This window comes from Macaca mulatta, chromosome 2 (genome assembly GCF_049350105.2).
Source record: "Macaca mulatta isolate MMU2019108-1 chromosome 2, T2T-MMU8v2.0, whole genome shotgun sequence".
Classification (NCBI taxonomy): Eukaryota; Metazoa; Chordata; class Mammalia; order Primates; family Cercopithecidae; genus Macaca; species Macaca mulatta.
In genome coordinates, this window is record NC_133407.1 from 111,851,967 (window position 1) to 111,878,624 (window position 26,658).

At 49.9% G+C, this 26,658-nt stretch overlaps 3 protein-coding genes across 27 annotated transcripts in view; 2 read left to right on the forward strand and 1 right to left on the reverse strand.

Moving 5' to 3' along the window:
• The window catches only part of TREX1 (three prime repair exonuclease 1), a 97,459-nt gene extending 72,259 nt beyond the window's left edge, over positions 1 to 25,200 (forward strand). The window contains exons 2-3 of one of the 3 annotated variants that reach the window (XM_077992530.1): positions 23,817 to 23,867; positions 24,186 to 25,200. In XM_077992530.1, coding sequence (XP_077848656.1) covers positions 24,211 to 25,155 — 945 coding nt within the window. In that variant the 5' untranslated portion in view covers positions 23,817 to 23,867; positions 24,186 to 24,210 and the 3' untranslated portion in view covers positions 25,156 to 25,200. Of the gene's footprint in view, positions 1 to 23,282; positions 23,728 to 23,780; positions 23,868 to 24,185 lie in introns of those variants that run through there. The other 2 variants (XM_077992529.1, XM_002802809.4) reach the window with 2 other exon arrangements.
• On the forward strand, positions 1,822 to 23,205 carry ATRIP (ATR interacting protein). 13 transcript variants are annotated; one of them, XM_077992486.1, is made up of 14 exons: positions 1,822 to 3,146; positions 3,812 to 3,860; positions 5,361 to 5,494; positions 7,823 to 7,993; positions 10,700 to 10,818; positions 14,751 to 14,908; positions 16,635 to 16,730; positions 17,058 to 17,187; positions 17,380 to 18,069; positions 21,304 to 21,440; positions 21,600 to 21,691; positions 22,137 to 22,217; positions 22,386 to 22,638; positions 23,041 to 23,205. In XM_077992486.1, the coding sequence occupies exons 3-14, from the start codon at positions 5,393 to 5,395 to the stop codon at positions 23,106 to 23,108; spliced, it is 2,097 nt and encodes a 698-aa protein (XP_077848612.1). In that variant the 5' UTR covers positions 1,822 to 3,146; positions 3,812 to 3,860; positions 5,361 to 5,392; the 3' UTR covers positions 23,109 to 23,205. The 13 variants fall into 13 exon arrangements, with proteins under 13 accessions (XP_077848612.1, XP_077848615.1, XP_077848606.1 ...); XM_077992489.1 differs by having other exon boundaries at positions 21,603 to 21,691; XM_077992480.1 differs by lacking the exon at positions 3,812 to 3,860 and adding an exon at positions 18,930 to 19,016 and having other exon boundaries at positions 1,822 to 2,179.
• A 226-nt stretch (positions 25,201 to 25,426) lies between the features above and the next one.
• The window catches only part of SHISA5 (shisa family member 5), a 37,322-nt gene continuing 36,090 nt past the window's right edge, over positions 25,427 to 26,658 (reverse strand). For 4 of the 11 annotated variants that reach the window (XM_001098155.5, XM_077992539.1, XM_077992540.1 and 1 more), the window contains one exon: positions 25,427 to 26,645. In XM_001098155.5, coding sequence (XP_001098155.4) covers positions 26,566 to 26,645 — 80 coding nt within the window. In that variant the 3' untranslated portion in view covers positions 25,427 to 26,565. The remainder of the gene's footprint in view (positions 26,646 to 26,658) is intronic. The other 7 variants (XR_013413855.1, XR_013413856.1, XR_013413858.1 and 4 more) reach the window with 3 other exon arrangements.

The window sequence follows — 26,658 nt, forward strand, 5'->3', positions numbered from 1 at the left end:
GGCAGGGCAAATGATACGATTCTCCAAGTTGCTGGCGGTGAAGTCCCCATGCCCACCAAACAGGTCCAGGGCAGCAGCTGCAGGAAGCCCCAGCCCACTTGCTGGTGGATGGAGGGGGTGCTGGTGCCAGTGCCAGGCAAGGGGTTGGGGGTGAGACCATAATGTATGCTAAATATGTATTAAAACGCTTAGCTGGGTGTGGGGGTGCACTTCTGTAGTCCCAGCTATTTGGGAGGCTGAGGTGGGAAGATCACTTGAGCCCAGGAGTTTAAGGCTGCAGTGAGCCAAGATCACACCACTGCACTCCATCCTGGGAGACAGAACAAGACCCTGTATTTTTAAAAAAAATTAATTCAGAAGCACAAAGAGAGCTCTGGAACCATTATGGGGCTTTGCTAAATCAAAACTAGGTTTTAGAATATTTAAAACTTTCATGATTAATGTACTAGATATTAACGCAGGATGGGGGGGCGGGGGGAAGCCTGTGTTGGTCCTCTCCAGAAAGTTGCACAGCCAGGAGCACCCTTCTCTAGGCTTCAGGCATTCCCTATGGGGCCTTGCCAGCTGGCACCCAGCCGTATGCTGCTAAAACAAGCCTGAGCACCAGTGATTGACACTGTTCGTGAAAGCAAGTTACTTGGTGGAACCTATCCCCCTTTAACAAATGAACAATCCTGTCTCTTTCCAGGACCAGAGTCCTGCAGCAATTAAGCATGCAACATTTGGGCAGCTATCTGAGGGAGACTACCAGTTACTCCAAAAAACTTTTCAACTCCTTAGACACTGAAGGCCCTGATAGCACTTTTTCATTTAATCTTTTTATTTAATGCCTTCACAAACATTCCTGGGACACTCACAGGTGAAGTTTGGCACTGAGCAGGTAAGGCTGAAAGGGTCTTGCTCCTGTTACTCTCCATTGCCAGTTCTCTATTGCGGCTGTTCTGCACACCACAGCTGCCCAATAAAATGTGTCAGGCACGCAAGCCCACCTCAAATTGCTGCTCCTTTGTGAAGCTTTACCTCTGTCTTCGCCACAGGTAACTGACCTGGCCTTTCTGTGGCTTCCCTTTCAATGTAGAATTCTCGTGTTAGTCTTATGTGCCGGCCTCCTACCCCTCTATCCTGCTAACTTGACTCAACCTGTAGGACAGCCCAGGTGCCATTTACAGAGGGACTTCCTTGACCTCCTGAGCCCTATTCTATGCAACCAGGGCTTACAAAAAAAAAAACACTCCAGCACTCAGAGGAATGAATGTTAACAGCCTGGGCAGCTCCCACCCCCTCCCACACAGGAACAGCTCCAAACATCACTCCTCCTTGGACTTTCCTCCTCCCTAAGCCTACCTCAAATGTACATATGTGAAACATTCACTATACCCGAAGATGTCTGCACACGACAGCTCTATTCATACTCCTCATCCAACAAATTACACTCTCCTCAAGAAAGCCTCGAGGCTTGTAGGAAGTAGGTCTGGCGGGAGAACGAAAACGAGGTCACGGAGACCACATCCCTGAATGCTGCCTGGCTCGACTCAAACGCAACACGCGTTAAATGCTAGGGCAAGCTGCTCCTGCGCAGCCCTCCTCCACAGAGTGCCAGGGAGAGAGCGTAAAGCCACCCGCGAGGCGGAGCTGGTGCGCCTCCGACCCGCGCCTACGGTAACCGGTCGTGCGGCACTGAGTCCTTGCAGCAAACCTGCCGAACTCCAGCCGTGGACCTCTGAACACCCGGCAGGGCCGGGTTTGGCGGCGCGCTGGGACTTTCGTCATTCTTCCGCGCCCTCCGCCTGCCAGCTGATTGGCCCCTGGGCCAGGGGCGGGGCACTCGCTGTGGAGGCAAGCCGCGGCGCGCGGGCGGTTGGTCGGGTTCTCGGGCCTGGCGGTAGGCAAGTGTGGCTTGTCGCTGTCGGATACTTGGGGTGAGCGGAAAGCATGGCGGGGACCTCCGCGCCAGGCAGCAAGAGGCGGAGCGAGCCCCCGGCGCCTCGCCCCGGCCCGCCGCCGGGCACCGGGCACCCCCCTAGCAAGCGGGCCCGGGGCTTCTCCGCGGCCGCTGCCCCGGACCCTGACGACCCGTTTGGCGCGCATGGGGACTTCACTGCCGACGACCTGGAGGAGCTTGACACCCTCGCGTCACAGGCCCTGAGCCAATGTCCGGCCGCGGCTCAGCACGTGTCCAGTGAGTGCTCCTCGCGGCCTTTTTCTCGGAGGGAGTTGCAGACCGCGCCAGATCGCCTTGATGGCTGTGGCTTCGGAGCCTCGCGGCCAGCACTGCCCTTTCGCCTTTTTAAAATATGGGAACACTCTGATTTAAGCAGCGGTTGTCTTCCAGAAGGTCCTTTGATTTTAGGGGGAAATAAATTAGCCAGGTCATACAGCAGATTTGAAACATAGAACGCTAAGTTGACATTTTACTTTATTTTCTAAAGTTTAGGCCACTTGGTTCTTGGTTCTAAGCAGAGATCCTTGGAACACACCTACCACCACCATCAGAACCATCACTACCCATGCATGAGGACCCATTCTTGTGACAAGTTTGAGCGGCTTTAGATCTTATGAAGCCCACTGTCTCCCTTGGGCAGTGTTAGCATGGGAGGAGTCTGACACAGGCAAGAGATGAAATAAATTTATTCTTTTATACAACCAGTAAACTGCTAGGTGCCCAAACGTGAGGAACTGCAACTGAGCTAACAATGAACAAAATACAAAAACTGTCCTTCATGGAGCTTACATGCTAGTTGAGGAATGAGTGAAGTCTTGAGGACTCCTAGAAAGAGAAAGGTTTTGAGTGCACCTTGCATCTGTACTTGAGTGTCTCAAGGCACCTTAAACTCAACACGATCATTTCCTGGAAACCCAGTCCTCCTCCAGCATTTCTAGCATGGTGCCGGCAAAGCAGACATTCAGAGAATGATGACCACAAGGAAGTAACTAGCACCACTCTCCATCCAGTGGCACAAGGCGACTCTTCGCCTTTCCTTGACTCTACATCTAATTTCGTTGCAAAGCCTGTCAAGCTTACCTTCTTAATCCTTCTCTGGACTCTTATCACTTCTACCAACTGCCTGATCTATACTGCCATGAGTCCTCCCTTGAACAATAGTCTGCTAAATTGGTTTCCCATTTCCAGTCTTGACTCCCTACAAGTGAGGCTTCACATTACATTCTGAGTGATCTTTTCAAAACTCAAATCTGGCTGTTATATACATAACTATTATCTTATATACATTAACACCCCTATTTTTTTTTTTTTTTTTTGAGACGGAGTCTCACTCTGTCACCCTGGCTGAAGTGCAGTGGTGCCATCTTGGCTCACTGCAGCCTCCACCTCCCAGGTTCAAGCGATACTGCCTCAACCTCCCTAGTAGCCTCAGCCTCCCAAGTAGCTGGGATTACTTGTGCCCACTACCACGCCCAGCTAATTTTTGTATTTTTAGTAAAGACGGGATTTTGCCGTGTTGGCCAGGCTGGTCTCAGACTCCTGACCTCAGGTGATCCACCTGCCTCGGCCTCCCAAAGTGCTGGGGTTACAGGCGTGAGCCACCGCACCCAGCCATGAACACCCCTAATGAAAGCCCTTTAATAATTTCCCACTTCTAGTGTAAAGACCAAAATCCTTAACATGGCCTGCAAGGCCCAGCCTGATTTGGCCCTTTCTCACTCTCTGGGTTCTGGCTGCACTAACTTTCTTTGAATTCTCTCTGCTTCTTTACAATACAGGAACTTTATACATTGTTCTTTCTTTGTACATTGAGTATACTTTCCATTCATTCATCTCCACTTATCTGGTTAATTCCTACTTGTCCTTCAGCTCTCAGCTCCTTCAAGTCTTCCCTAGGGAAATGTTCCAGTCATCCCACGTAAGTCAGATTGCTGTCATATTACAGACTTTCCTGTATTTGTTCTCTTCTGCAGTTCTTAATCACAGTTATAATTTTCCATTTATCTGTGTGATTATTTGTCAAATGTCTTTTAAGCTCTGTAAGGACAGTATCAATTTTGCTCGCCATTGTATCTGTAGAGCCTAACATGCCTGGCATATTGTATGTGGTCAGTAACTATTTTTTTTTTTTTTTTTTTTTTTGAGACGGAGTCTCGCTCTGTTGCCCAGGCTGGAGTGCAGTGGCCGGATCTCAGCTCACTGCAAGCTCCGCCTCCTGGGTTTACACCATTCTCCTGCCTCAGCCGCCAGAGTAGCTGGAACTACAGGCGCCCGCCACCTCGCCCGGCTAGTTTTTTGTATTTTTTAGTAGAGACGGGGTTTCACTAAACCCCGCCTCAGCCTCCCAAAGTGCTGGGATTACAGGTGTGAGCCACTGTGCCCGGCTGCCTGGCTAATTTTAAAATTCTTTGTAGAGATGGGGTTTTTTCCTTATGTTGCCCAGGTTGGTCTTGAACTCCTGGGCTTAAGCAATCCTCCTGCCTTTGCCTCCCAAAGTGCTGGGAAGAATTGCTCTTGAAAGCAAAGCAGAGAAAGACCTAGTAAGCAATATAGGTGTTTTTCAACCTAAGAACATGGTTCAAACTCATAAATGATCCTTCTTTTTTTTTTTTTTTGAGACGGAGTCTTGCTCTGTTGCCCAGGCTGGAGTGCAGTGGTGTGATCTCAGCTAACTGCAACCTCCACCTCCCAGGTTCAAGTGATTCTCGTGCCTTACCCTCCTGAGTAGCTGGGATTACAGGCATGTGCTACCAGGCCCGGGTAATTTTTATATTTTTAGTAGAGATGGGGTTTCACCATATTGGCCAGCCTGGTCTCAAACTCCTGGCCTCAAGTGATAAGCCCGTGTCGGCCTCCCAAAGTGCTGGGATTACAGGCATGAGTCACCACACCGGCTGAAATTCATAAATGATCCTTCTAAAACAACAGATCCTGTTACTCTTTCCCTATCCTTCATCCAATTCCAAGAGTCTCATCTAAAGCCTGAGGAGATCTCATTGGCCAGAACTCAATGATCTATTTATTATTCAATAATAGTTACTGGCTGGGCGCAGTGGCTCAAGCCTGTAATCCCAGCACTTTGGGAGGCCGAGACGGGCGGATCACGAGGTCAGGAGATCGAGACCAGCCTGGCCAACATGGTGAAATGCCATCTCTACTAAAATACAAAAAAAAAAAAAAAATTAGCCAGGCATGGTAGCACACACCTGTAGTCCCAGCTACATAGGAGGCTAAGGCAGGAGGATCACTTGAACCCAGGAGGTCAAGGTGGCAGTGAGCAGTGATCACACCACTGCACTCCAGCCTGGGTGACAGAGCAAGACCCTATTTAAAAAAAAAAAGTGGGTATTTTCAGCATTTTCTGGTGAAAGTGGGAAAATGTTGGGTCCTGAAATGTATATGGAACTGTTTTTTACAGGTGATCATAAGGTCCACAGATTAATAGATGGCATGTCAAAAAATCCTGCGGGGAAAAACAGAGAAAGTGTTCCAATTAAAGATAATTTTGAATTAGAGGTACTTCAAGCACAATACAAAGAACTGAAAGAAAAGGTAAGTGACTTAACTTGCTGTTTTTGTAGCTAATTCATTCACGTATGTGTTTAAGAGCATGTACAGTAAAATATACAAAAATTGCAAAACAAGTGTCTAGATTCATCCCTATGACATGGGAGAAGACTAGGGAAAGACAGCCAGAAAGTTTAGGCTGAAAGAAACTAAATCATGAAATTCCTAATGGCAAAGGCAAGAAGAAAAACACTGTATACCAGATCCAAAAAGAGATACAAACTTAGGGTACTGAGACGAATTTATAGCATATATCTTCACGTGAAGAACACAACTTCATAATGGTTGCTATTTTCTTTTTTTTTTTTTTTTTTTTTGAGACGGAGTCTTGCTCATTCTCCCAGGCTGGAGTGCAGTGGCGCGATCTCGGCTCACTGCAAGCTCTGCCTCCCGGGTTCTCGCCATTCTCCTGCCTCAGACTCCCGAGTAGCTGGGACTACAGGCGCCCGCCACTATGCCTGGCTAGTTTTTTGTATTTTTAGTAGAGACGGGGTTTCACCGTGTTAGACAGGATGGTCTCGATCTCCTGACCTTGTGATCCGCCCGTCTCGGCCTCCCAAAGTGCTGGGATTACAGGCTTGAGCCACCGCGCCCGGCCAATGGTTGCTATTTTCACTAGCAGCTTTGCAAGAAAGCAGACACCCTTCATATCACCATCTGTAGGTCCCTAAGAAAACCAGGAATATAATGTGGAATTTTAGTTGTGCAAAGTATGTGACCCAGATCTTTTTTTTTTTTTTTTGAGATGGAGTCTGTCATCCAGGCTGGAGTGCGGTGACACAGTCTCGGCTCACTGCAACCTCTGCTTTCTGGTTTTAAGCGATTTTCATGCCTTAGCTTCCAGAGTAGCTGGGACTACAGGTGTGCACCACCATGCCCAGCTAATTCTTGTATTTTTAGTAGAGACGGAGTTTCACCATTCTGGCCAGGCTGGTCTCAAACACCTGGCCTCAGCCTCCCAAAGTGTTGAGATTACAGACATGAGCTACCACACCCAGCTGACCCAGATTGTTAATGCCTCTTAGAGCCTAAAGAATCCAGCTAGACATGGTGGCTCACACCTGTAATCCCAGCACTTTGGTAGGCTAAGGCCAGTGGATCACCTGAGGTCAGGAGTTCAAGACCAGCCTGGCCAACATGGTGAAAACCTGTCTCTACTAAAAATACAAAAATTAGCTGGGCGTGGTGGCGGGCACCTGTAATAGGTCAGCTACTCGGGAGGCTGAGGCAAGCTGGAACCCAGGAGATGAAGGTTGCAGAGCCGAGATCGTGCCATCACACTCCAGCCCAGGTGACAACAGAGAGACTCCGTCTCAAGAAAAAAAAAAAAAAAAAAGCTTGCCGGGCACGGTAGCTCAAGCCTGTAATCCCAGCACTTTGGGAGGCTGAGACGGGCGGATCACAAGGTCAGGAGATCGAGACCATCCTGGCTAACCCGGTGAAACCCCGTCTCTACTAGAAAATACAAAAACCGGCCGGGCGCGGTGGCTCACACCTGTAATCCCAGCACTTTGGGAGGCCGAGACGGGCGGATCACAAGGTCAGGAGATCGAGACCATCCAGGCCAACATGGTGAAACCCCGTCTCTACTAAAAAATACAAAAAAAATTTAGCCGGGCGTAGTGGCGGGCGTCTGTAGTTCCAGCTACTGGGGAGGCTGAGGCAGGAGAATGGCGTGAACCCAGGAGGTGGAGCTTGTAGTGAGCCGAGATCGCGCCACTGCACTCCAGCCTGGGCGACTGAGGGAGACTCAGTCTCAAAAAAAAAAAAAAAAAAGGAATCTGGCCAGGCAAGGTGGCTCATGCCTGTAATACCAGCACTTTGGGAGGCCAAGGTGAGAGAATTGCTTGAACTCAGGAGTTCAAGACCAGCCTGGGCAATACAATGAGACCCTGTCTCTACAAATAAAAATGAGAATTAGCCAGGTTAGTGGCACATGCGTTATAGTCCGAACTACTCAATAGGTTGAGCTGAGAGGATCACTTGAGCCGAGGAGTTCGAGGTTACATTGAGCTATGATTGTGCCACGGCATTCCAGCCTAAGCAACCCGATCCCCCTCCCTGGCAAAAAGAACCTGCATGCATGAGTGACAAGTGTATCCTTAAGCTGTCTTGATGAATATCAGCTGTCCCATGAACAGGCCTAGCAGACCATGGTGACATCTGGTTGCTGTGGATATATTTTGAGTACTCATTTATCTGTAGGATATGTTTTTCCTGTGCTTTCTCCATCTCCCCAACTACATGTTAAAACAAAGTACATAAGTAGTTTTCTCTTACAAAGTTTTCACGAGATTAATTTGGTATTTACAGATGAAAGTAATGGAAGAAGAAGTTCTCATTAAGAATGGAGAAATTAAAATTTTGCGAGACTCACTACATCAGACGGAATCCGTTCTAGAGGAACAGAGAAGATCACATTTTCTTCTTGAGCAAGAGAAAACCCTAGCACTCAGTGACAAAGAAAAGGAATTCTCCAAAAAGGTGACCCAGAGCATTTGTTTTGCACCAGCTTTTCCTGCCCACTGAGTTCCTTTGACCAGGGTTGCCTGTAAATCTTCCAGGGAGATTTCAACATTTGTTTATCTTAAATACTTTCTGCTCTCATCTAATTGCCAAGCACTCTTCTTCCAGTGTCTGGATATGTTTTGGGAAGGGATTTAGGTGAAACTCTATTTTGCTGTGGTCTTGGCGGGAATGAATAACTAGCTTAGCATTTCTAGAAACAGGCTTACATTAGGGCTCTTTTGCTAGATCAGAAACTCAACTGACCTAGCTTAGGCTAAAAGGAAATGTATTGGCTTCCATATCCAAGTCTTGGAAGAACAGGGGTGTGCTGGGGCCTTAAATGACTTAAATCTTGCCAGGACATTTTTATTCTCTATGCTATAAAAAGGCTCTATCATTATGGTAGAGGGTGTGTTCTCCAAAAGCTCCTGGGCTCATATTTTGTAAATACAGAGCAGAATTAAGACTTAAGGCCACGTGCAGTGGCCCACACCTGTAATCCCGCACTTTGGAGGCTGAGGTGAGAGGATCACTTGAGCCAGAAGTTCGAGACCAGCCTGGGCAACTGGTGAGACCTCATCTCTACAAAAAAAAAAAAAAAAAGAAAAAATTAACAAAATCATCTAGGCATGGTGGTGTGCACCTGTAGTCCTAGCTACTCAGGAGGCTGAGGTGGGAGAATTGCTTGAGCCCAGGAGGTTGAGGCTGCAGTAAGCCACGATCATGCCATTATCCTCTAGCCTGGGCAACAGAGCGAGACCCTGTCTCAAAAAAAGACTTAGGCTTCCTCATTGCAAGTTTTAAAATTCTGAGAAAGGCTCTGATTGGTCTAACTTAAGTGTCTGTCCCTGGCCAATTGCTGTAACCAAAAGCAAAAAAATGATAGCTCTCATTCTAATAAAATAGTCAGAGGTAGGGAAATTACTGACTTTTTTTTCTTTTTTCTTTTTCTTTTTTTTGAGACAAGGTCCAGGGTTTCACTCTGTTGCCCAGGCTAGAGTGCAGTGGTGCAATCACAGCTTGCTGCAGCCTTGACCTCTCAGACTCAAGCAGTCCTCCCCCATCAGCCTCCCAGGTAGCTGGAACTACAGGCACACACCACCAGGCACAGCTAATTTTTAAATTTTGGTACAGACGGGGTCTTGCTATGTTCCCCAAGCTGTTCTCAAAATCCTGGGCTCACACAGTCCTCCCACCTTGGCCTCCCAAAGTGCTGAGATTACAGGCATGAGCGACCATGCCCAGCCTGTTTCTCAGGGAGAGGAAAATGCTATTCTGGAAAGAAAAACAGTAGGTATCCAGTACCTACCACAACTTTCCCTCAGCACTTCCCCATGCTTCAATCAGGACATGGGATCTTACTCTCTCATTGTTTCATTCAGCAAACTTAGCAAACTTTAAGCACTTACCTGTGCCCAACACTAACTGCAATAGTTAACTTTCTGTATAAGTGATGAAGAGCAAGGAATTTGCAGTCAGACAAACCTGAATTTGAATCCAGGCTTCATCACACATTAGCGGTGATCTCAAGGTAATAACTTAAGCTCCATGGCTCATTTCCCTTATCTGTTCCAAAACATAACCAGAAAGGTTGTTGGGAGACTCACACGTTCTTGCACTTACTGTGTCTGGTGCTGGGCCTGGCACAGAGTGTGCTTGGGGAATGATGGCAGTTACTGTTGGGTGTGGCACCTACAGGCCAGAGCAGCAGGTGTCTCTATACTGCACAGTGTCTTGGTAAACTATTCCAAATACTCTTCCCAAACTTTGAAGAAGACCTGGAATTGTGCACCATTGCATTGGTTAATAAAGGTCAGTATGTTACTGCTGACATAGAGCCCCTTAGCAAGCTCTGTGCTGAGTGTTTTACACTCATCATTCTGCTTAATCCTCCCAACGATGATGAAGACAGGCATTTTATGTTTCAAATAAGCTAGAGTTCAAAGACATTTAGTAAATGGTGGGCTGGTATTTAATTCTTTTTTTTATTTTTTTAATTTTTTTTTTTTTTTTTTTTTTGAGACGGAGTCTCGCTCTATCGCCCAAACTAGAGTGCAGTGACTGGATCTCAGCTCACTGCAAGCTCCGCCTCCTGGGTTCACGCCATTCTCCTGCCTCAGCCTCCCAAGTAGCTGGGACTACAGGCGCCCGCCACCTCGCCCGGCTAGTTTTTTGTATTTTTTAGTGGAGACGGTGTTTCACCGGGTTAGCCAGGATGGTCTCGATCTCCTGACCTTGTGATCCGCCCGTCTCGGCCTCCCAAAGTGCTGGGATTACAGGCTTGAGCCACTGCGCCCGGTCTATTTTTTAAATTTTTTGTAGAGGCAATGTCTTGCTATTTTGCCCAGGCTGGTCTCGAATTCCTAGACTCAAATGATCCTCCTGCCTCAACCTCCCAAAGTGCTTAGGATTACAGGCCTGAGCCACCACACCCAGCCAGGGCTGGTATTTGAACCCTCACAAACTACCCTTATAATAGTTAGAGTCCATTATCTTTTTAGCGCACCATATTGTCTTTCAGAAAGAAAGCTAATGTTTGATATTTTAGGACGTTTATGTCACAGCAGACTTTCATATGTATTTTTTCATTGTTTGTCTTTTACTGGCTTGTGATTTTGAAGCCCAGAGATATTTTTGTGTATATGATGGGGCCACTACAAGCATGTTTCTTTTGCCTTCCAGCTCCAATCATTGCAGTCTGAACTCCAGTTTAAAGATGCAGAGATGAATGAATTAAGGACAAAGCTCCAGACCAGTGAACGCGCAAATAAACTGGCTGCTCCCTCTGTTTCCCATGTCAGGTAATGATGGTGCTGGAGGAGGGATAGTTCAGTTTTGCATTATTTAGTAAACAATCTGCATAACAATGTCAGGCCAGTCCTAAATGAAGGTCATTTAGACCCTGCCACCTGGACAGAGATCCTCTTTTCCTGAAGGATTCAGAGGTGGTTTAGATGAAGCTTGCGTGGTTTGAGACATCACAGCATAAAGGCCCATACTCTAGAAATGCTGCCACTATATGGCACTTTACAAACATAATTCCTCCGGACCAGAAAGACCTGGAAAAACGGACCGGGTGTGGTGGCTCACACCTGTAATCCCAGCACTTTGGGAGGCCAAGGTGGGCGGATCACAAGGTCAGGAGATTGAGACCACGGTGAAACCCTGTCTCTACTAAAAATACAAAATGATTAGCCGGGCATGGTGGCGGGTGCCTGTAGTCCCAGCTACTCAGGAGACTGATGCAGGAGAATGGCATGAACCTGGGAGGCAGAGCTTGCAGTGAGCTGAGATCACGCCACTGCACTCCAGCCTGGGTGACAGAGCGAGACTCTGTCTCAGAAAAAAAAAAAAAAGAAAGAAAGACCTGGAGAAATGATCTCCAAATTTTGGGGGTGGGCCAGTCTTTACTTTTATGTAATTTGTTTAACTGATTTTGTTGCAAGCATGAGTGTATTTTAGTTCCAGCTACTTGGAATATTTTTTCTTATTTGCTGTCTGGGGACCCTTGTCCAACAGCCCCATTCTTTGTGGTCAGATGTGCTCAACTTTTTTGTTTTTCTTTTTTTTTGAGACAGAGTCTCACTTTGTCACCCAGGCTGGAGTACAGTGGTACAATCTCAAGCTCACTGCAACCTCCACCTCTTGGGTTCAAAAAATTCTCCCTCAGCCTGAGTAGCTGGGACTACAGGCACACACCACCACGCCCAGCTAATTTTTGTATTTTTAGTAGAGATGAGGTTTCACTATGTTGGCCAGGCTCATCTCAAACTCCTGACCTCGTGATCCACCCTCCTCGGCCTCCAAGGTGCTGGGATTACAGGCGTGAGCCACTGAGCCCGGCCTTGTTTTGTTTTTATACAGAGGCGGGGTCTCACTATGTTGCTCAAGCTAATCTTGAACTCCTGGGCTCAAGCAATCCTCCCACTTCGGCCTCCTAAAGTGCTGAGTTACAGACATGAGCCGCCGTGCCTGGCCTCAACTTGTTAATGATCTGTCCTGCCCTCTGCCTTACAGAGATGTCTGGCACTGTCAGTATCAGCCTTGAAATTTGCTGTGGTTTTTTGTTGTTGTGGTTGTTGTTTTGAGATGGAGTCTCACTCTGTTAGGCGGGGGTGCAATGGTGTGATCTCGGCTCACTGCAGTCTCCACCTTCCAAATTCAAGTGATTCTCCTGCCTCAGCCTCCCGAGTAGCTGGGATTACAGGCATGCACCACCACACCTGGCTACTTTTTGTATTTTTAGAGATGGGGTTTCATCATGGCCAGGCTGGTCTCGAACTCCTGGACTCAAATGATCTGCCAGCCTGGGCCTCTCAAACTACTGGGATTACAAGCATGAGCCACTGTGCCTGGCCCAGCCTTGAGATTTGAACAGTGTCAGGGCATCTTCTGGTTTTGAACATTCTGCTGCCTTTGCTCATAATGGGCAGTGTGTGAAACTGAACTCTCCATGCCTTGCATTGTCCACATAAGAGAGCAGAGGGGATCCTCTTCACACATCAGTAACAGAAAGACCTCAGCATTATATGATCAGATCAGAGGGTTAACACTGCTTCTCTAACATAAAGACATTAGCACTGAGAAGTTGCTCAGTTTTCAACATACTTAATAGGTTTATCAAAATTTTGATACTTATTTTGATAACTCTTTTTCTATTTAAAGTCTTTGCATTCTATTGGAAGTTTTTTTTTTGAAACAGAGTCTCGCTCTGTTGCCCAAGTTGGAGTGCAGTGGCATGATCTCAGCTCACTGCAACCTCCACTTCCCAGGTTCAAGTGATTCTCCTGTCTCAGCCTCCCAAGTAGCTGGGATTACAGGCACACACCACCACGCCAGGCTAGTTTTTTTGTTTTTTTTGTTTTTTTTTTTTTTGAGACAGAGTCTCGCTCTGTCGCCCAGGCTGGAGTGCAGTGGTGCAATCTCGGCTCACTGCAAGCTCCGCCTCCCGGGTTCACGCCATTCTCCTGCCTCAGCCTCCTGAGTAGCTGGGACTACAGGCGCCCGCCACCGCGCCCGGCTAATTTTTTGTATTTTTAGTAGAAACGGGGTTTCACCGTGGTCTCGATCTCCTGACCTTGTGATCCGCCCGCCTCGGCCTCCCAAAGTGCTGGGATTACAGGCGTGAGCCACCGCGCCGGGCATTTTTTGTATTTTTTTTTAAGTAGAGACGGGATATCACCATGTGACATCAGGTGATCCATCCGCCTCAGCCTCCCAAATTACTGGGATTACAGGTGTGAGCCACCACACCCAGCCTGGAAGTCTTGTGACTATTAAAAAATCGTTTGTTCCACATTGGCTGGGCGCAGTGGCTCACACCTGTAATCCCAACACTTTGGGAGGCTGAGGCGGGCAGATCACTTGAGGTCAGGAGTTCGAGACCAACCTGGCCAACATGGTGAAACCCTGTCTCTACTGAAAATATAAAAATTAGCTGGGCATGGTGGCATGCGCCTGTAATCCCAGCTACCTGGGAGGCTGAGGCAGGAGAATCACTTGAACCTGGAGGCAGAAGTTGCAGTGAGCCAAGATCACACCACTGTACTCCAGCCTGGGCAACAGAACGAGACTCCGTCCCAGAAAAAAAAAAAAAACAGTTTGTTCCACATTGAAAAGATGTTTTGCACCAGGCATGGTAGCTACACAGGCAATCCCAGCTACACAGGAGGCTAAGGCAGGAAGATTGCTTAAGGCTAGGAGTTCGAGACCAGCCTGGGCAACATAGCAAAACCCCACTGCTACTAAAAAAACAATAAAATAAAATTACCGGCCCTGGTGGCTCACGCCTGTAATCCCAGCATTTTAGGAAGCTGAGGTGGGCTGATCATTTGAGCCCATGAGTTCAAGACTAGCCTAGGCAACATGGTGAAACCCAATCTCTAGAAATAACTCTATCTCTAGAAAGAATAAAAAGTTAGCCAGATGTGGTGGTTGCATACCTGTAGTCCCTGTGCTACTCAGAAGGATGAGGTGGGAGGATCACTGAGCCCAAGAGGTCGAGGCCACAGTGAGCCATAATTGTGCCACTGGGCTCCAGCATGGGCAACAGAGTGAGACACTGTCTCACCAAAAAAAAAAAAAAAAAATTATCTGGTCATGTTGGTGTGTGCCTGTAATCCCAGCTACTCAGGAGGCTGGGATTACAGGTGGATGGATCGCTTGAGCCTAGGAGGTCAAGGCTGCAGTGAGCTATGATCATGCTACTGTACTCCAGCCTGGGCAACGGAGCAAGACTCTGTCGCAAAAAAAAAAAAAAGTTTTGGTGGAATTGGAAATAGTGATAATAAAGAATAGTAAAAGAATTTTGGCTAATATTATATTTTTGGATGATTAGAAAAATAGAAAAATGAATAAAAAACTTTTTCAACGATTTGGATCAAAATGCCTGGAATTGGCCAGTAACGGTGGATCATGCCCGTAATCCCAGCACTTTGGGAGAACAAAGTGGGTGGATCACTCAAGCTCAGGAGTTCCAGACCAGCGTGGGTAACTTAGCGAAACCCCATCTCTATAGAGAAATTAAAATTTAAAAATATTTTTAAAAAAGAAAACCAAATGCCTGGAATTTTGCACTGCTCCCCTGACAAAGAATGGTAGACATAATAGATAAAACCTTTGGTTAAAACACCTAGACATGAAAAGTTTAAAGTTTGTTAGAAATTTTGTAACCAGGTATTTTGAATTGTTTTAGTAGAATCATTACTTTGCTTTCATAGTTAACTTTTTCCAGTCCTAGGAAAAACCCTTCTGTGGTTATAAAGCCAGAAGCATGTTCTCCACAATTTGGAAAAACATCTTTTCCTACAAAGGAGTCTTTTAGTGCTAACATGTCCCTTCCCCACCCCTGCCAGACAGAGTCAGGATACAAGCCGCTGGTGGGCAGAGAGGGTAAGTCCATAAGTCATCTATTGCTTTTTAACAAACTACCCAAATTTGTGGCTTAAAACAATTGTTATTTATTTTCTCCCAATTTCTGTGATCAGCAATTCTGACAGGGCACAGTGGGGACAATCTCTGCAGGGACTGGAATCACTGAAAGCTTGTCTTAAGCTGGAGGATCTATTTCAAGATGGCTCACTCACATGACTGGCAGTGTAATTCCTTGCCGCATGGGCCTCTGCACATGGATACGGGGTATCCTTATAACCTGGTGGGTGGCTTCCTCTAAAGCCAGCAAATCCAGAGAGAGAGAGAGCCAGGCAGAAGCTGTCCTTTTGTGGCCTAGCCTCAGAAGTCACACAGCGTCACCTGTGCCACATTCTGTTTGTTAGAAGCAAATCACTGAGTCTGGGCTTCACTCAAGGAGGGGAAATCAAGCTATACCCTTTGAAGGGAGGTGTGTCAAAGCATTTGTGGGCTTTTTTTGTTTGTTTGTTTTTTTGGAGACGGAGTCTCACTCTGTCACCCACCCAGGCTGGAGTGCAATGGCACGATCTCGACTCACTGCAACTTCTGCCTCCCGGTTTCAAGTGATTCTCCAGCCTCAGCCTCCCGAGTAGCTGGGATTACAGGCACCTGCCATCATGGTTGTGGGTATATTTTTAAACCATCAGTAGTATGCAGGAACCTGTTTTTCTTTTCTTTTTTTTTTTTTTCTTTGAGGTGGAGTCTCACTCTGTCACCAGGCTGGAGTGCAGTGACGTGATCTCGGCTCACTGCAACCTCCGCCTCCCAGGTTCAAGTGATTCTTCTGCCTCAGCCTCCCGAGTAGCTGGGACTAGGTGCACACCACCATGCCCAGCTAATTTCTGTATTTTTAGTAGAGATGGGTTTCACCATGTTGGCGTGGATGGTCTCAATTTCATGACCTCGTGATCCACCTACCTCAGCCTCCCAAAGTGCTGGGATTACAGGCATGAGCCACCGTGCCCAGCCTCTGTTTTCCTTTTGTAGTCCAGCTTTTGAGTTTTTATAACTCAGTCCAGGTTGAGGGGATGCTGCTGTTTTTTTGAGAGAGACAATCTAACATCAGTAGGTTTTCAGACTGCTATGTCAATGTATCTTATAAATCAGATACATTGACCCTCTTTTTACCATCAACCTTTCAAATCCTTGGCCATTACACACTTCTGAGAAACTGCAGCCCACTTACATTTTTGGAATCTAGCAGCTAAAGTGGCAGTGTACAGTAGTGTTACAAGCAGGCAGTAGAGCCCAATAGCCTGGATGTGAGTCCCAGTAATGCTACTTACTGGCTTATGTAATTTGGGCAAGTCCTTTAGTCTCTGTGCCTCAGTTTCCCTATATGTAAAACAGAGCTAATGATAACTACTTGTAGGGTCACTGAGGAACAAATGGGCTGATGTGTGTAAAGCTCTTAGAACAGTGTCTAGCACATAACAAGCACCATGTCAATGTTAGTGGTTACTGTTTTATCTAATTGCCTCATTTTGAGTGAGGCAAACAGCTTGATTTTCTTTTCCTTTCCTTGTATGAGTTCCTGTTTTACATAAGAAAGGTAAAAAATGCAGGGCTTTTGAGCTGCTTTGGCTCTTGTTTGATCCAAGGTGGAAGAAGTAGAACAGCCTGTGTTTTAAACTCATTGCATGTAAAAGTTTCTAATATGCCCATGCTTTTGTGCTCAAGTTTTGATTTACATTTTATCACATTTCAGATAGTAAGACCCACAGTCTGAGAGGTGACTCCATAAAACAAGAAGAGGCCCAGAAAAGCTTTGTTGACAGCTGGAGACAGAGATCAAACACTCAAGGTACCAGAATCCCTGCTTCTGCAGGGGCCTGCATGGCTCTGAGTGATATGCAGAAGAATTGCCCAGGCCTCTGAGAACCGGCGCCCTGGGCAGTCCTTCAGGGAGTCCAGGGAAGTCAAAGTATGTGGCTTAAGCAGAAGACTTTATAAAGTGGAAAGGGCCAAAGGCAGGTATGTCCCAGAGCCTTCCGCACCCACAGGCATCTACCTGGGGCTTAGTGGCAACTTAGAGGACAGTTGGCATCCAAAGAGTCCTTACTGTTTCCTTCTGAGGCCACAGAAAAGATCTCCCATGTCAGAACCTTCTAGAGTCACCTTGTCTTCACAGGTTCCATTTTGATAAACCTGCTCCTGAAGCAGCCTTTGATCCCAGGGTCATCCCTAAGCCTGTGCCACCTCCTGAGTAGTAGTTCTGAGTCTCCTGCTGGCACCCCCCTGCAGCCACCAGGGTTTGGCAGGTAAGCATAAGACTCCTGGAAAGCTTGTTTGGGAAGGAGCTTCCTGGAAGCAAATTCCTTTCTGGTCCTAGCCAGCCTGGGAAGTCTGTGGGAAGGGCAGGGAGCCTGGAGAATTTGGCAGGCAAGCTGTTTGGGGCCCTTGACCTTATCTCCATCCCACACTTACCTATTTTTCTTTGTGTTTGTTGCCAGTACCTTGGCTGGAATGTCAGGCCTCAGGACCACAGGTTCTCAGGATGGGTCATTTTCCCTCTCAGCCCTGAGAGAAGCACAGAACCTGGCATTCACTGGACTGAATCTGGTTGCCAGGAATGAGTGCTCACGTGATGGAGACCCAGCAGAGGGAGGCAGAAGGGCCTTCCCACTCTGCCAGCTTCCTGGAGCCGTGCATTTCCTCCCCCTTGTACAGTTCTTCATCGGCTTACACTGCCAGGCCCTGCAGGACTTGGCAGCTGCTAAGAGAAGTGGAGCACCTGGGGACTCACCGACACATTCCTCCCGCGTGAGCTCTGGGGTAGAGACCAACCCTGAGGACTCAGTGTGCATCCTGGAAGGCTTCTCTGTGACTGCACTTAGCATTCTTCAGCACCTGGTGTGCCACAGCGGAGCAGTGGTCTCCCTATTACTGTCACGAGTTGGGGCAGATTCTGCTGCTGGGGAAGGAAATGGGAGCCTGGTTCACAGGTTTAGTGATGGAGATATGACCTCAGCCCCAAGGGGGGTTGCTGATGACCAAGGACAGCACCCACTGTTGAAGATGCTTCTTCACCTGTTGGCTTTCTCTTCTGCAGCAACAGGTCACCTTCAAGCCAGTGTCCTGACCCAGTGCCTTAAGGTTTTGGTGAAATTAGCCGAAAACACTTCCTCTGATTTCTTGCCCAGGTATAAAGCAGCATAGGAGTCATGATTCTTTGTGGGTCTCACCTGACCTGTTAAGGTCTAACCCGTGTCTCTTGTACTTTGCTCACATCTTGACTTATCTACACTAGTTAGTTCTAAGGCCTGGTTCAGGGAGTTCTGAAGTGATGGGAAGTGGGACCAAATGGGAGAACCAAGGAAGTGGTTTATTTGGTTTTTTTTTTTTTTTTTGAGACGGAGTCTTGCTCTGTAGCCCGGGCTGGAGTGCAGTGGCCGGATCTCAGCACACTGCAAGCTCCGCCTCCCGGGTTTAGGCCATTCTCCTGCCTCAGCCTCCGGAGTAGCTGGGACTACAGGCGCCCGCCACCTCGCCCGGCTAGTTTTTTATATTTTTAGTAGAGATGGGGTTTCACAGTGTTAGCCAGGATGGTCTCGATCTCCTGACCTCGTGATCCGCCCGTCTCGGCCTCCCAAAGTGCTGGGATTACAGGCTTGAGCCACCGCGCCCGGCCGTTTATTTGGTTTAATTCTGCCTCTGAACAACAGGTAAGCAGAAGGCACACATGATTAAAGGAGGCTGCTAACCTCTGTGGAGGAGGGCCCTGTCCCAGAACAAGGGCTAAGACAAGGGGCCTCTGAACCTGAGATGTGGGTAAGGTGAAGACCATATATCACAAGCACGTTGAAGTTTAGTGGGTTCCCTAAGGAAGCAGAGGATGTGGGGAGGATCTGCAGGCTGACCTTGCTGGAGTCTCTGCCTGTCATTGTGCCCATCTTTAGCATGCATCTGGGGTGGCATGTTCCTCTTATGGTTTGTGGGTAGTAGTATTACAGTGAACCTAGCGAATGAACACTGATCATAAATTCCTCCCTTGGGATTCCAGAGCCACAAGACTGGGGAGAACTGTGAACACAGCCAGCCCATCCCCTCATCCAGTAATCCAGTCTCCCTCTCAGCACTCTACCAAAGGGCCAGTTTCTATGTTGGAATGATTCCACTGGCTGAATGTATCTGAAACCATCTCATCTCTGAGCTCAGCACTGCTGTTTCCTGATCTATTTCCATCTGAATATTTTTGGTTGGTCTGGCCCATGCTAAAGGTGGTACTCAGAGCTGGACACAGCACCGCAGTATAGTGTAGGCAGTGGGATCAGGCAGACCCAGCACTCAAGTGCCCAGCAGGGGCCCAGCTCATAGTGGCTGTTTTGTTTGTTTATTTTTGGTTTTGTTTTGAGACGAAGTTTCACTCTTGTTGCCCAGGTTGGAGTGCAATGGTGTAATCTCAGCTCACTGCAACCTCCATCTCCCAGGTTCAAGCAGTTGTCCTGCCTCAGCTTCCTGAGAAGCTGGGATTACAGGTGCCTGCCACCACGCCCAGCTAATTTTTGTATTTTTAGTAGAGACAGGGTTTCACCATGCTGGCCAGGCTGGTCTCAAATGCCTGACCTCAGGTGATCCACCCACCTTGGCCTCCCAAAGTGCTGGGATTATAGGTGTGAGCCACTGGGCCCAGCCTTGGTTATTTGTTTAATAATTGTTAAATGAATGAATCCCAGGCTGGGCACAGTGGCTCCTGCCTGTAATCTCAGCACTTTTGGAGGCCAAGGTGGGAGGATCACTTAAGCCCAGGAGTTTGAGACCAGCATGGGCAACAAAGCGAGACTCCATCTCTACAATTTTTTTTTTTTTTTAATTAGCCAGGCATAGTGGCAGTGAGCTGTGACCATGCCACTGCACTCCAGCCTAGGTGACAGAGTGAGACCCTATCTCAAAAAAAAGAATCCCAGAAACCATGTTTTTGCTGGTGGTAGACACACCATTATTCCATTCCTGTTGAGCTTGTCCACAGGGACATTCAAAACATAGCCATGGCTGGGTGCTTATCTATTTCATGTACTGGGGCTCTTCATAAAATTTCATTTAAAAAGGTTCTTATGGGCCAGGCGTGATGGCTCACGCCTATAATCCCAGCACTTTGGGAAGCCGAGGCGGGTGGATCATGAGGTCGGGAGATTGAGACCATCCTGGCTAACACGGTGAAACCCCATCTCTACTAAAAACACAAAAAATTAGCTGGGTGTAGTGGCACCTGTAGTCCCAGCTACTTGGGAGGCTGAGGCAGGAGAATCACTTGAACCCTGGAGACAGAGGTTGCAGTGAGCTGAGATCATGCCACTGCACTCTAGCCTGGGCCACAGAGCAAGACTCCATTTCAAAAAAAAAAGAAAAAGTTATTACACTATCAAAAAATAACTTGGAAACCACTGTGTTGTATATAAAGGTGGATTTTCCTTGCAATACCTTCTGCAAGTGGCAGATATTGGGCTTCTTACAGCCCAGTAATGAAACCAGGTAACAACCATGTTAAATTGAAGCTTCCCGCAAAGGTCTGCACACCCTGGCAACTAAAAAGCATTGGACTTTTTGTCTGCTGTGCAGGATTTGCTCTAAAGTGAGTTCACCCCACATAGTGAGACCTTGCTTCCTAAGGACATACTGAGGGATATCTTGACCTTCTGTGCTCAAGAAACTGCAGATGTCTGAAGGGGTACACAGCTGGCCAGTCCCCACAGGGTGTTTCAGAATTGCTCTTCTCTCCACCCACCAGGCCAGTCCACCGTGCTTCTCCAGGCTATGTGGGTTTAGCAAACAGCAGCAGTTGCCTTGGGGCTTGGTTTCTTGGTAATAGCTTTCCTTTTGCCCCTGAGACCTGTGGCAGTGTGCCCAGAACTCCTCCCTCCTGCACACCCCACAGTAGGCACATTCTCCTACTGGCAGCAGATACGTTTTCTAACAAGTAGAGAAAATGGTTTTTCTTGCCCTGCAAGAGGTCTCATAAGATCCAACTATAGCCAAGGCCATGTTTATCACTTGTGGAGCCCTGGCCGATCCTTCTATGGGCACAGAACATTTCTCTCCCACCTAAGTTAGGACCTGCATCCCTGTTTGGGAGCATATGGAAGCCAGGCATCCCAGGTCCAGGAGGTCATCCCACTTCCTGGGCAGTGCTATGCCAGATGAGGGCCTGTCCTCTCAGCTGCAGCATCTTGCAGTGGAAGTGCCTGCTTGTTCACATGAAACAAGTTTCATAGTAAGTAAGTGGAGGTCAGGCCAGCACTGAAACCCAAGTCTGGCTGAACCAACTCACCTGTTCGTATTGCCTTGCTCAATTTTCTGTTACCTCTAGTGGAATGTGAGGGTAGGTTATGAAGCTGTGGTTGGGGAGTGTCACTTCTCTCTGGGTCCTTGTCTTTTAGGTTCCAGTGTGTGTTCCAAGTGCTGCCAAAGTGCCTCAGCCCAGAGACACCCCTGCCTGGCGTGGTGCTGGCTGTTGAGCTCCTCTCCCTCCTTGCGGACCACGACCAGTTGGCACCTCAGCTCTGTTCCCACTCGGGTAAAGCAGGGTGGGGCGGGCGTCTGGACTGCTCCTGCAGATCAAGGGAAGTGTTGGGGTGGGGACAGGGTCAAGGGCCTCGGAGGGCTTCTGCAGCATGTAGCCCAGGCTCTTCATGAGAAAGGGCACCCTGAGTGAGAGGTGCACTGTCCTTTTCAGAAGACTGCCTCCTGCTGCTGCTGTACATGTACATCACATCACGGCCTGACAGAGTGGCCTCAGAGACACAATGGCTCCAGCTGGAACAAGAGGTAAAAACTCCAGAGCCCCTTCTGGACACTGTCCCCACCCCATCCTAAGAACCGACAGAATCTCCTCTTTCTACTGGGGAGAAAAGGAGCTTTAGTTCATTTTAGTAACGAGTATATCAAGCAGCTAAAGAGGTAAACTCAGTTTGGGGGCTGTGCACTACACAGATGCAATGCAGACAGGAATTGGCAGAGTTGCCTGATGACTGAACCTGTCCTGGCTTTGGGGCTTGGGGGCAGGATGGGGGGCTGGAGGCAGGTGGGTTGCTGGTGAGACATGGGTGCTCGTCCTGGGTCTGCCCTGGGAAGGTCCCACACCACTTCTTGGACCCCATTTGTGCAGACAAGCAGTTGCTGAAGTAAGTGAACTCTTACAGAAGCTTGAGAAAGCCCTCACAGGGACTGGTCTTCTTCTGCCCACGATGGAGCTGATCTGTTCTTGTTCTAGGTGGTGTGGCTCCTGGCTAAGCTTGGTGTGCAGAGCCCCTTGCCCCTAGTCACTGGCTCCAACTGCCAGTGTAATGTAGAGGTGAGTAGGCAGGGGCCAACAGCTGGCAGCTCTGTGGGTGGTAAGGGGACTCTGTGCAAGGACTGTAGACCCCACTGCAAACCCCCTCACCTGAGGTGGCTAGGCTGAATGGATTGTTAGGGTGCAGGCCATGGTGGCACCAGACAGTCTGTGCCCCCTCTCTCCCAGGTGGTCAGAGCGCTCACGGTGATGTTGCATAGACAGTGGCTGACAGTGCGGAGGGCAGGTGGGCCCCCAAGGACTGACCAGCAGAGGCGGACAGTGCGCTGTCTGCGGGACACGGTGCTGCTGCTGCACGGCCTGTCCCAGAAGGACAAGCTCTTCATAATGCACTGCGTGGAGGTCCTGCATCAGTATGACCAGGTGATGCCGGGGGTCAGCATGCTCATCCGCGGGCTTCCTGACGTGACCGACTGTGAAGGTGAGCCTGCCAGAGGCCCTCCCGCCCAGCCCCCACGGCTTCTCCCTGAGGTTCCCCAACAACTCATATTCCTGGGCATCCCCTCAGCAGGCCCCTGCCCATTACAGCCTGTTCCGGCACTGGGGTCATTTTCTTTTATCTTCTGCCCCAGTTCTTCTCCAAGCATATTGGGCTGCCTTTTGCTCCTATCTGTTGAATGTGCCTGGCAGAGCCACAGTTTTTCCAGAAATACCTGTGTCTGAATTGCTTTTGTATCACTTTGTTTGCAGTAGCTGAGGGAGCAAGGCCTGGGTCTGGAAGGGACTGGTTAGTTCCTGCGGGCGTTGGGGGAGGAGAGGTGGGACCCGCCCTAGGCCCTGGCACCTTTGGGCCCTCACCAAGAACCTCTCCTTTTTGTCTCAGAGGCAGCCCTGGATGACCTCTGTGCCGCGGAAACCGATGTGGACGACCCCGAGTTGGAGTGTGGCTGAGGCCCTGAGTGTCCAGCCACATGGTGGCACCAGCACCATTCCTTTCCTTACCACATCAACTGATTAAAGCAGTGACCAGCAGGAACTGCCCAGAGAACCGGCTGGCCTTGTTTCCTGAGTCTAATCTCTTTGGCGGAGTGGGAGGGGTGGAGCGGGACCGGGACGGGACCTTGAGTGGCTGGGATCCTTCTTCCTGTCCCTGGCTGCTGCTGATCCCCAGTCCCCATGGTAACCGATCTGCCTTGAGGAAGGAGCCCTGCCTTGCCTGTGGAATTGTCCTGAGTCATTGCTTTGGGCTGGGGCCATGGGAAGAAACCATTGTGTGGCAGGGAAGGAGGTGGCTCTTGGCCCAGGCCTAAACCAGGAAAGCCTGGAAAAGTGGGACCCACAGGTGGGCACGAAAGGGCTGCAGCAGGAGCTCCCAGCAGTGTGTAACACCGGGAGCTGGTCTGGCGCCACTGCCCTGGTCCTTCCAGCTGCCTGTCATTGGTGTGATGGCCCGGTGCATTGTGCCACCATCAGGCCACAGCCGTGGATCTCAGAAGGCCTCTGGGGTCCCCTGGGGGCGGGGAAGTGGGGGTGGGGGGACGGATGTTGGCGAGAGGGACAGACCAGGCAGGCTGACGAGCAGGGCGGGCCTGGCTCACGTGGGGCTGTAGGCGGGCCCATACCAAGTTTCACTTCCCGCCACTGCTGCCAGCGAGAGCCGCGGGAGAGTGTGCAGCAAAGTCACTACTGCCTGCCTGCCTGCCTGCTACGGTAAGTGTGGCTCCCCAAGGGGATGGCGCAGGGCAGGAGGGCCATGGGTTCCCCGACCCCAGACTAAGGGGGCACTAGGGGAGGGGCCAAGTCATGTGAAGAGGGAGCCCTCTCAGACAGTCGAATGTGCTGGTCCCACTAAGGAAACCACCCCACCCTCTCCAACTTCCTGCCTGAAAATGGGCCCTGGAGCTCACAGACAGGGCAGGATTGTGCAGGGAAGGCCTGAGATGTGCTTCTGCCCACCCCCTACCCCACTCCCTCCCCTTCGGATCTTAACACTGGGCACTCACACACCCACCCTATGCTCCTCCCCAGGCTCAGCGGCAGGTCCTACCCAACCATGGGCTCGCAGGCCCTGCCCCCGGGGCCCATGCAGACCCTCATCTTTTTCGACATGGAGGCCACTGGCTTGCCCTTCTCCCAGCCCAAGGTCACGGAGCTGTGCCTGCTGGCTGTCCACAGATGTGCCCTGGAGAGCCCCCCCACCTCTCAGGGACCACCTCCCACAGTTCCTCCACCACCGCGTGTGGTGGACAAGCTCTCCCTGTGCGTGGCTCCGGGAAAAGCCTGCAGCTCTGCAGCCAGCGAGATCACAGGTCTGAGCACAGCTGTGCTGGCAGCGCATGGGCGTCAATGTTTCGATGACAACCTGGCCAACCTGCTCCTAGCCTTCCTGCGGCGCCAGCCACAGCCCTGGTGCCTGGTGGCACACAATGGTGACCGCTATGACTTCCCCCTGCTCCAAGCAGAGCTGGCTATGCTGGGCCTCACCAGTGCTCTGGATGGTGCCTTCTGTGTGGATAGCATCACTGCGCTGAAGGCCGTGGAGCGAGCAGACAGCCCCTCAGAACACGGCCCAAGGAAGAGCTACAGCCTAGGCAGCATCTACACACGCCTGTATGGGCAGTCCCCTCCGGACTCGCACACGGCTGAGGGTGATGTCCTGGCCCTGCTCAGCATCTGTCAGTGGAGACCACAGGCCCTGCTGCGGTGGGTAGATGCTCACGCCAGGCCCTTCAGCACCATCAGGCCCATGTATGGGGTCACAGCCTCTGCTGGGACCAAGCCAAGACCATCTGCTGTCACAGCCCCTGCACACCTGGCCACAACCAGGAACACTAGTCCCAGCCTTGGAGAGAGAAGGAGACCCAAGGATCTTCCTCCAATGAAGGACCCTGGAGCCCTACCCAGGGAGGGGCTGCTGGCACCACTGGGTCTACTGGCCGTCCTGACCTTGGCAGTGGCCACACTGTATGGACTATCCCTGGCTGCACCTGGGGAATAGGCCAAGAAGGAAAATCTGAAGAATAAAGACCCCCCCCGTCCTCCAGCACTGAGTGGTCACTTGGCTCCTACCCTTCTTGGCAGTCCAGACCTCTGCCCACACTCAGGGACCTGGGGAGGAGGGCATAGTGTTTGTCCCTCACTTTCCCTAGCAGGATGATCAACTATCTGAGCTCAATAAAAGTAGGGAAAACACGAGAAGCCCGAATGGTTGATGGAAACAGTACAGCCTGATCCCAATCCCAGCAGCCAGGAAGAAAGGGGACAGCAGCTCCAAACGATTGCATTTATTATAAACAAGAGTACAGACCCCAGACTCAGAAACACAACAGATTTGAAGCTAAGACAGCTCTGGTGAAACAGTAATGGAGGAGGAACACCGAGGTATTCATGTCTGGGCCAGAGCTGCCATCCAGGGCCCCACACCCCACCTTTGGTCCAGATGGCCCCTTGGCCCAGGTGTCCCTGCTGCCAGAACACCCTGGACTGGGGTACCAGGGTTGCATATTCCATGAGGCTGGTGTCGGGGAAAGCAGGGACTCACAGTTGCCAGGTTGTCCGTCTCCTCTGAGCCAATTTCCCTCCACTATCCTGGGGTTTCAGTCTCATATCAACTATCATGTTTAAAACAGAAAACAGGCAAAATGTTTGGCTAAAATAAAATGAAAACACGGCAGGGAAGAGACCTGAGTGTGCTGGTGGACAGGAGCCCTGCTCACCTGTGGGAAGGGCAGGGCCAGCAAGGGCAGCAGAGCTCCCTGTGGGCAGCTAGGCTGTGTGTGGATGTGGCCCTCCGGGTGGTCCCAGGGAAGATGCAGGGACAGGGGACAGTCCAGGCAGACAACTCTCAGGTGAGAAGGGCTCTGCCTGAGGTGTTCTGGCATCAGGAGGCTGCCTGACCCCCAACAGGCACGACACAGGCTCCAGGGAACAATGGGACATCTGCCTAAAGAATCAAAGCCCAACTTGGTCAGATCCCAAGCTTCGCCTGCATCACCTCAAGCAGCAGCTGGCTACACTGCCAAAACCAGGACACATCTGCATCATACAGAAAGCTGCGCCACCCTGGTGCGACAGGCCATACTTGGTCACCCTAGGGTAAGCTGGAGAAGAACTCCAGATGTGCCCTGGAGAACCCCCCCACCTCTCAGGGGCGACCTCACAGGGTGCCCCCACCACCCCATTCTTTGAGTTTGGCTTGAGATTTTAGGAAGCATAATTTCAGGTGAGGAAGAGAACAAAGTCTGGTCCCAGCCCACTCTGGCAAGGATCATTCCCCACCTCGTCAGCATCAGAGGAAGCCACATATACAGGCAGGACACACACAGCACGGCTGGGACATAAGGAACCGTGCCTGCACACCACTCACACACAACATAACCAAGTGGCAGCCAGAGAGGTCGGAGAACACTCAGAGGGCCGCCTTCGGGGCATCCACGTAGGCCGGGTTGTAAGGAGGCTGGCTGGCAGGGTAGGGCGCGGCTGCTCCTCCTGAAAGCAGAGA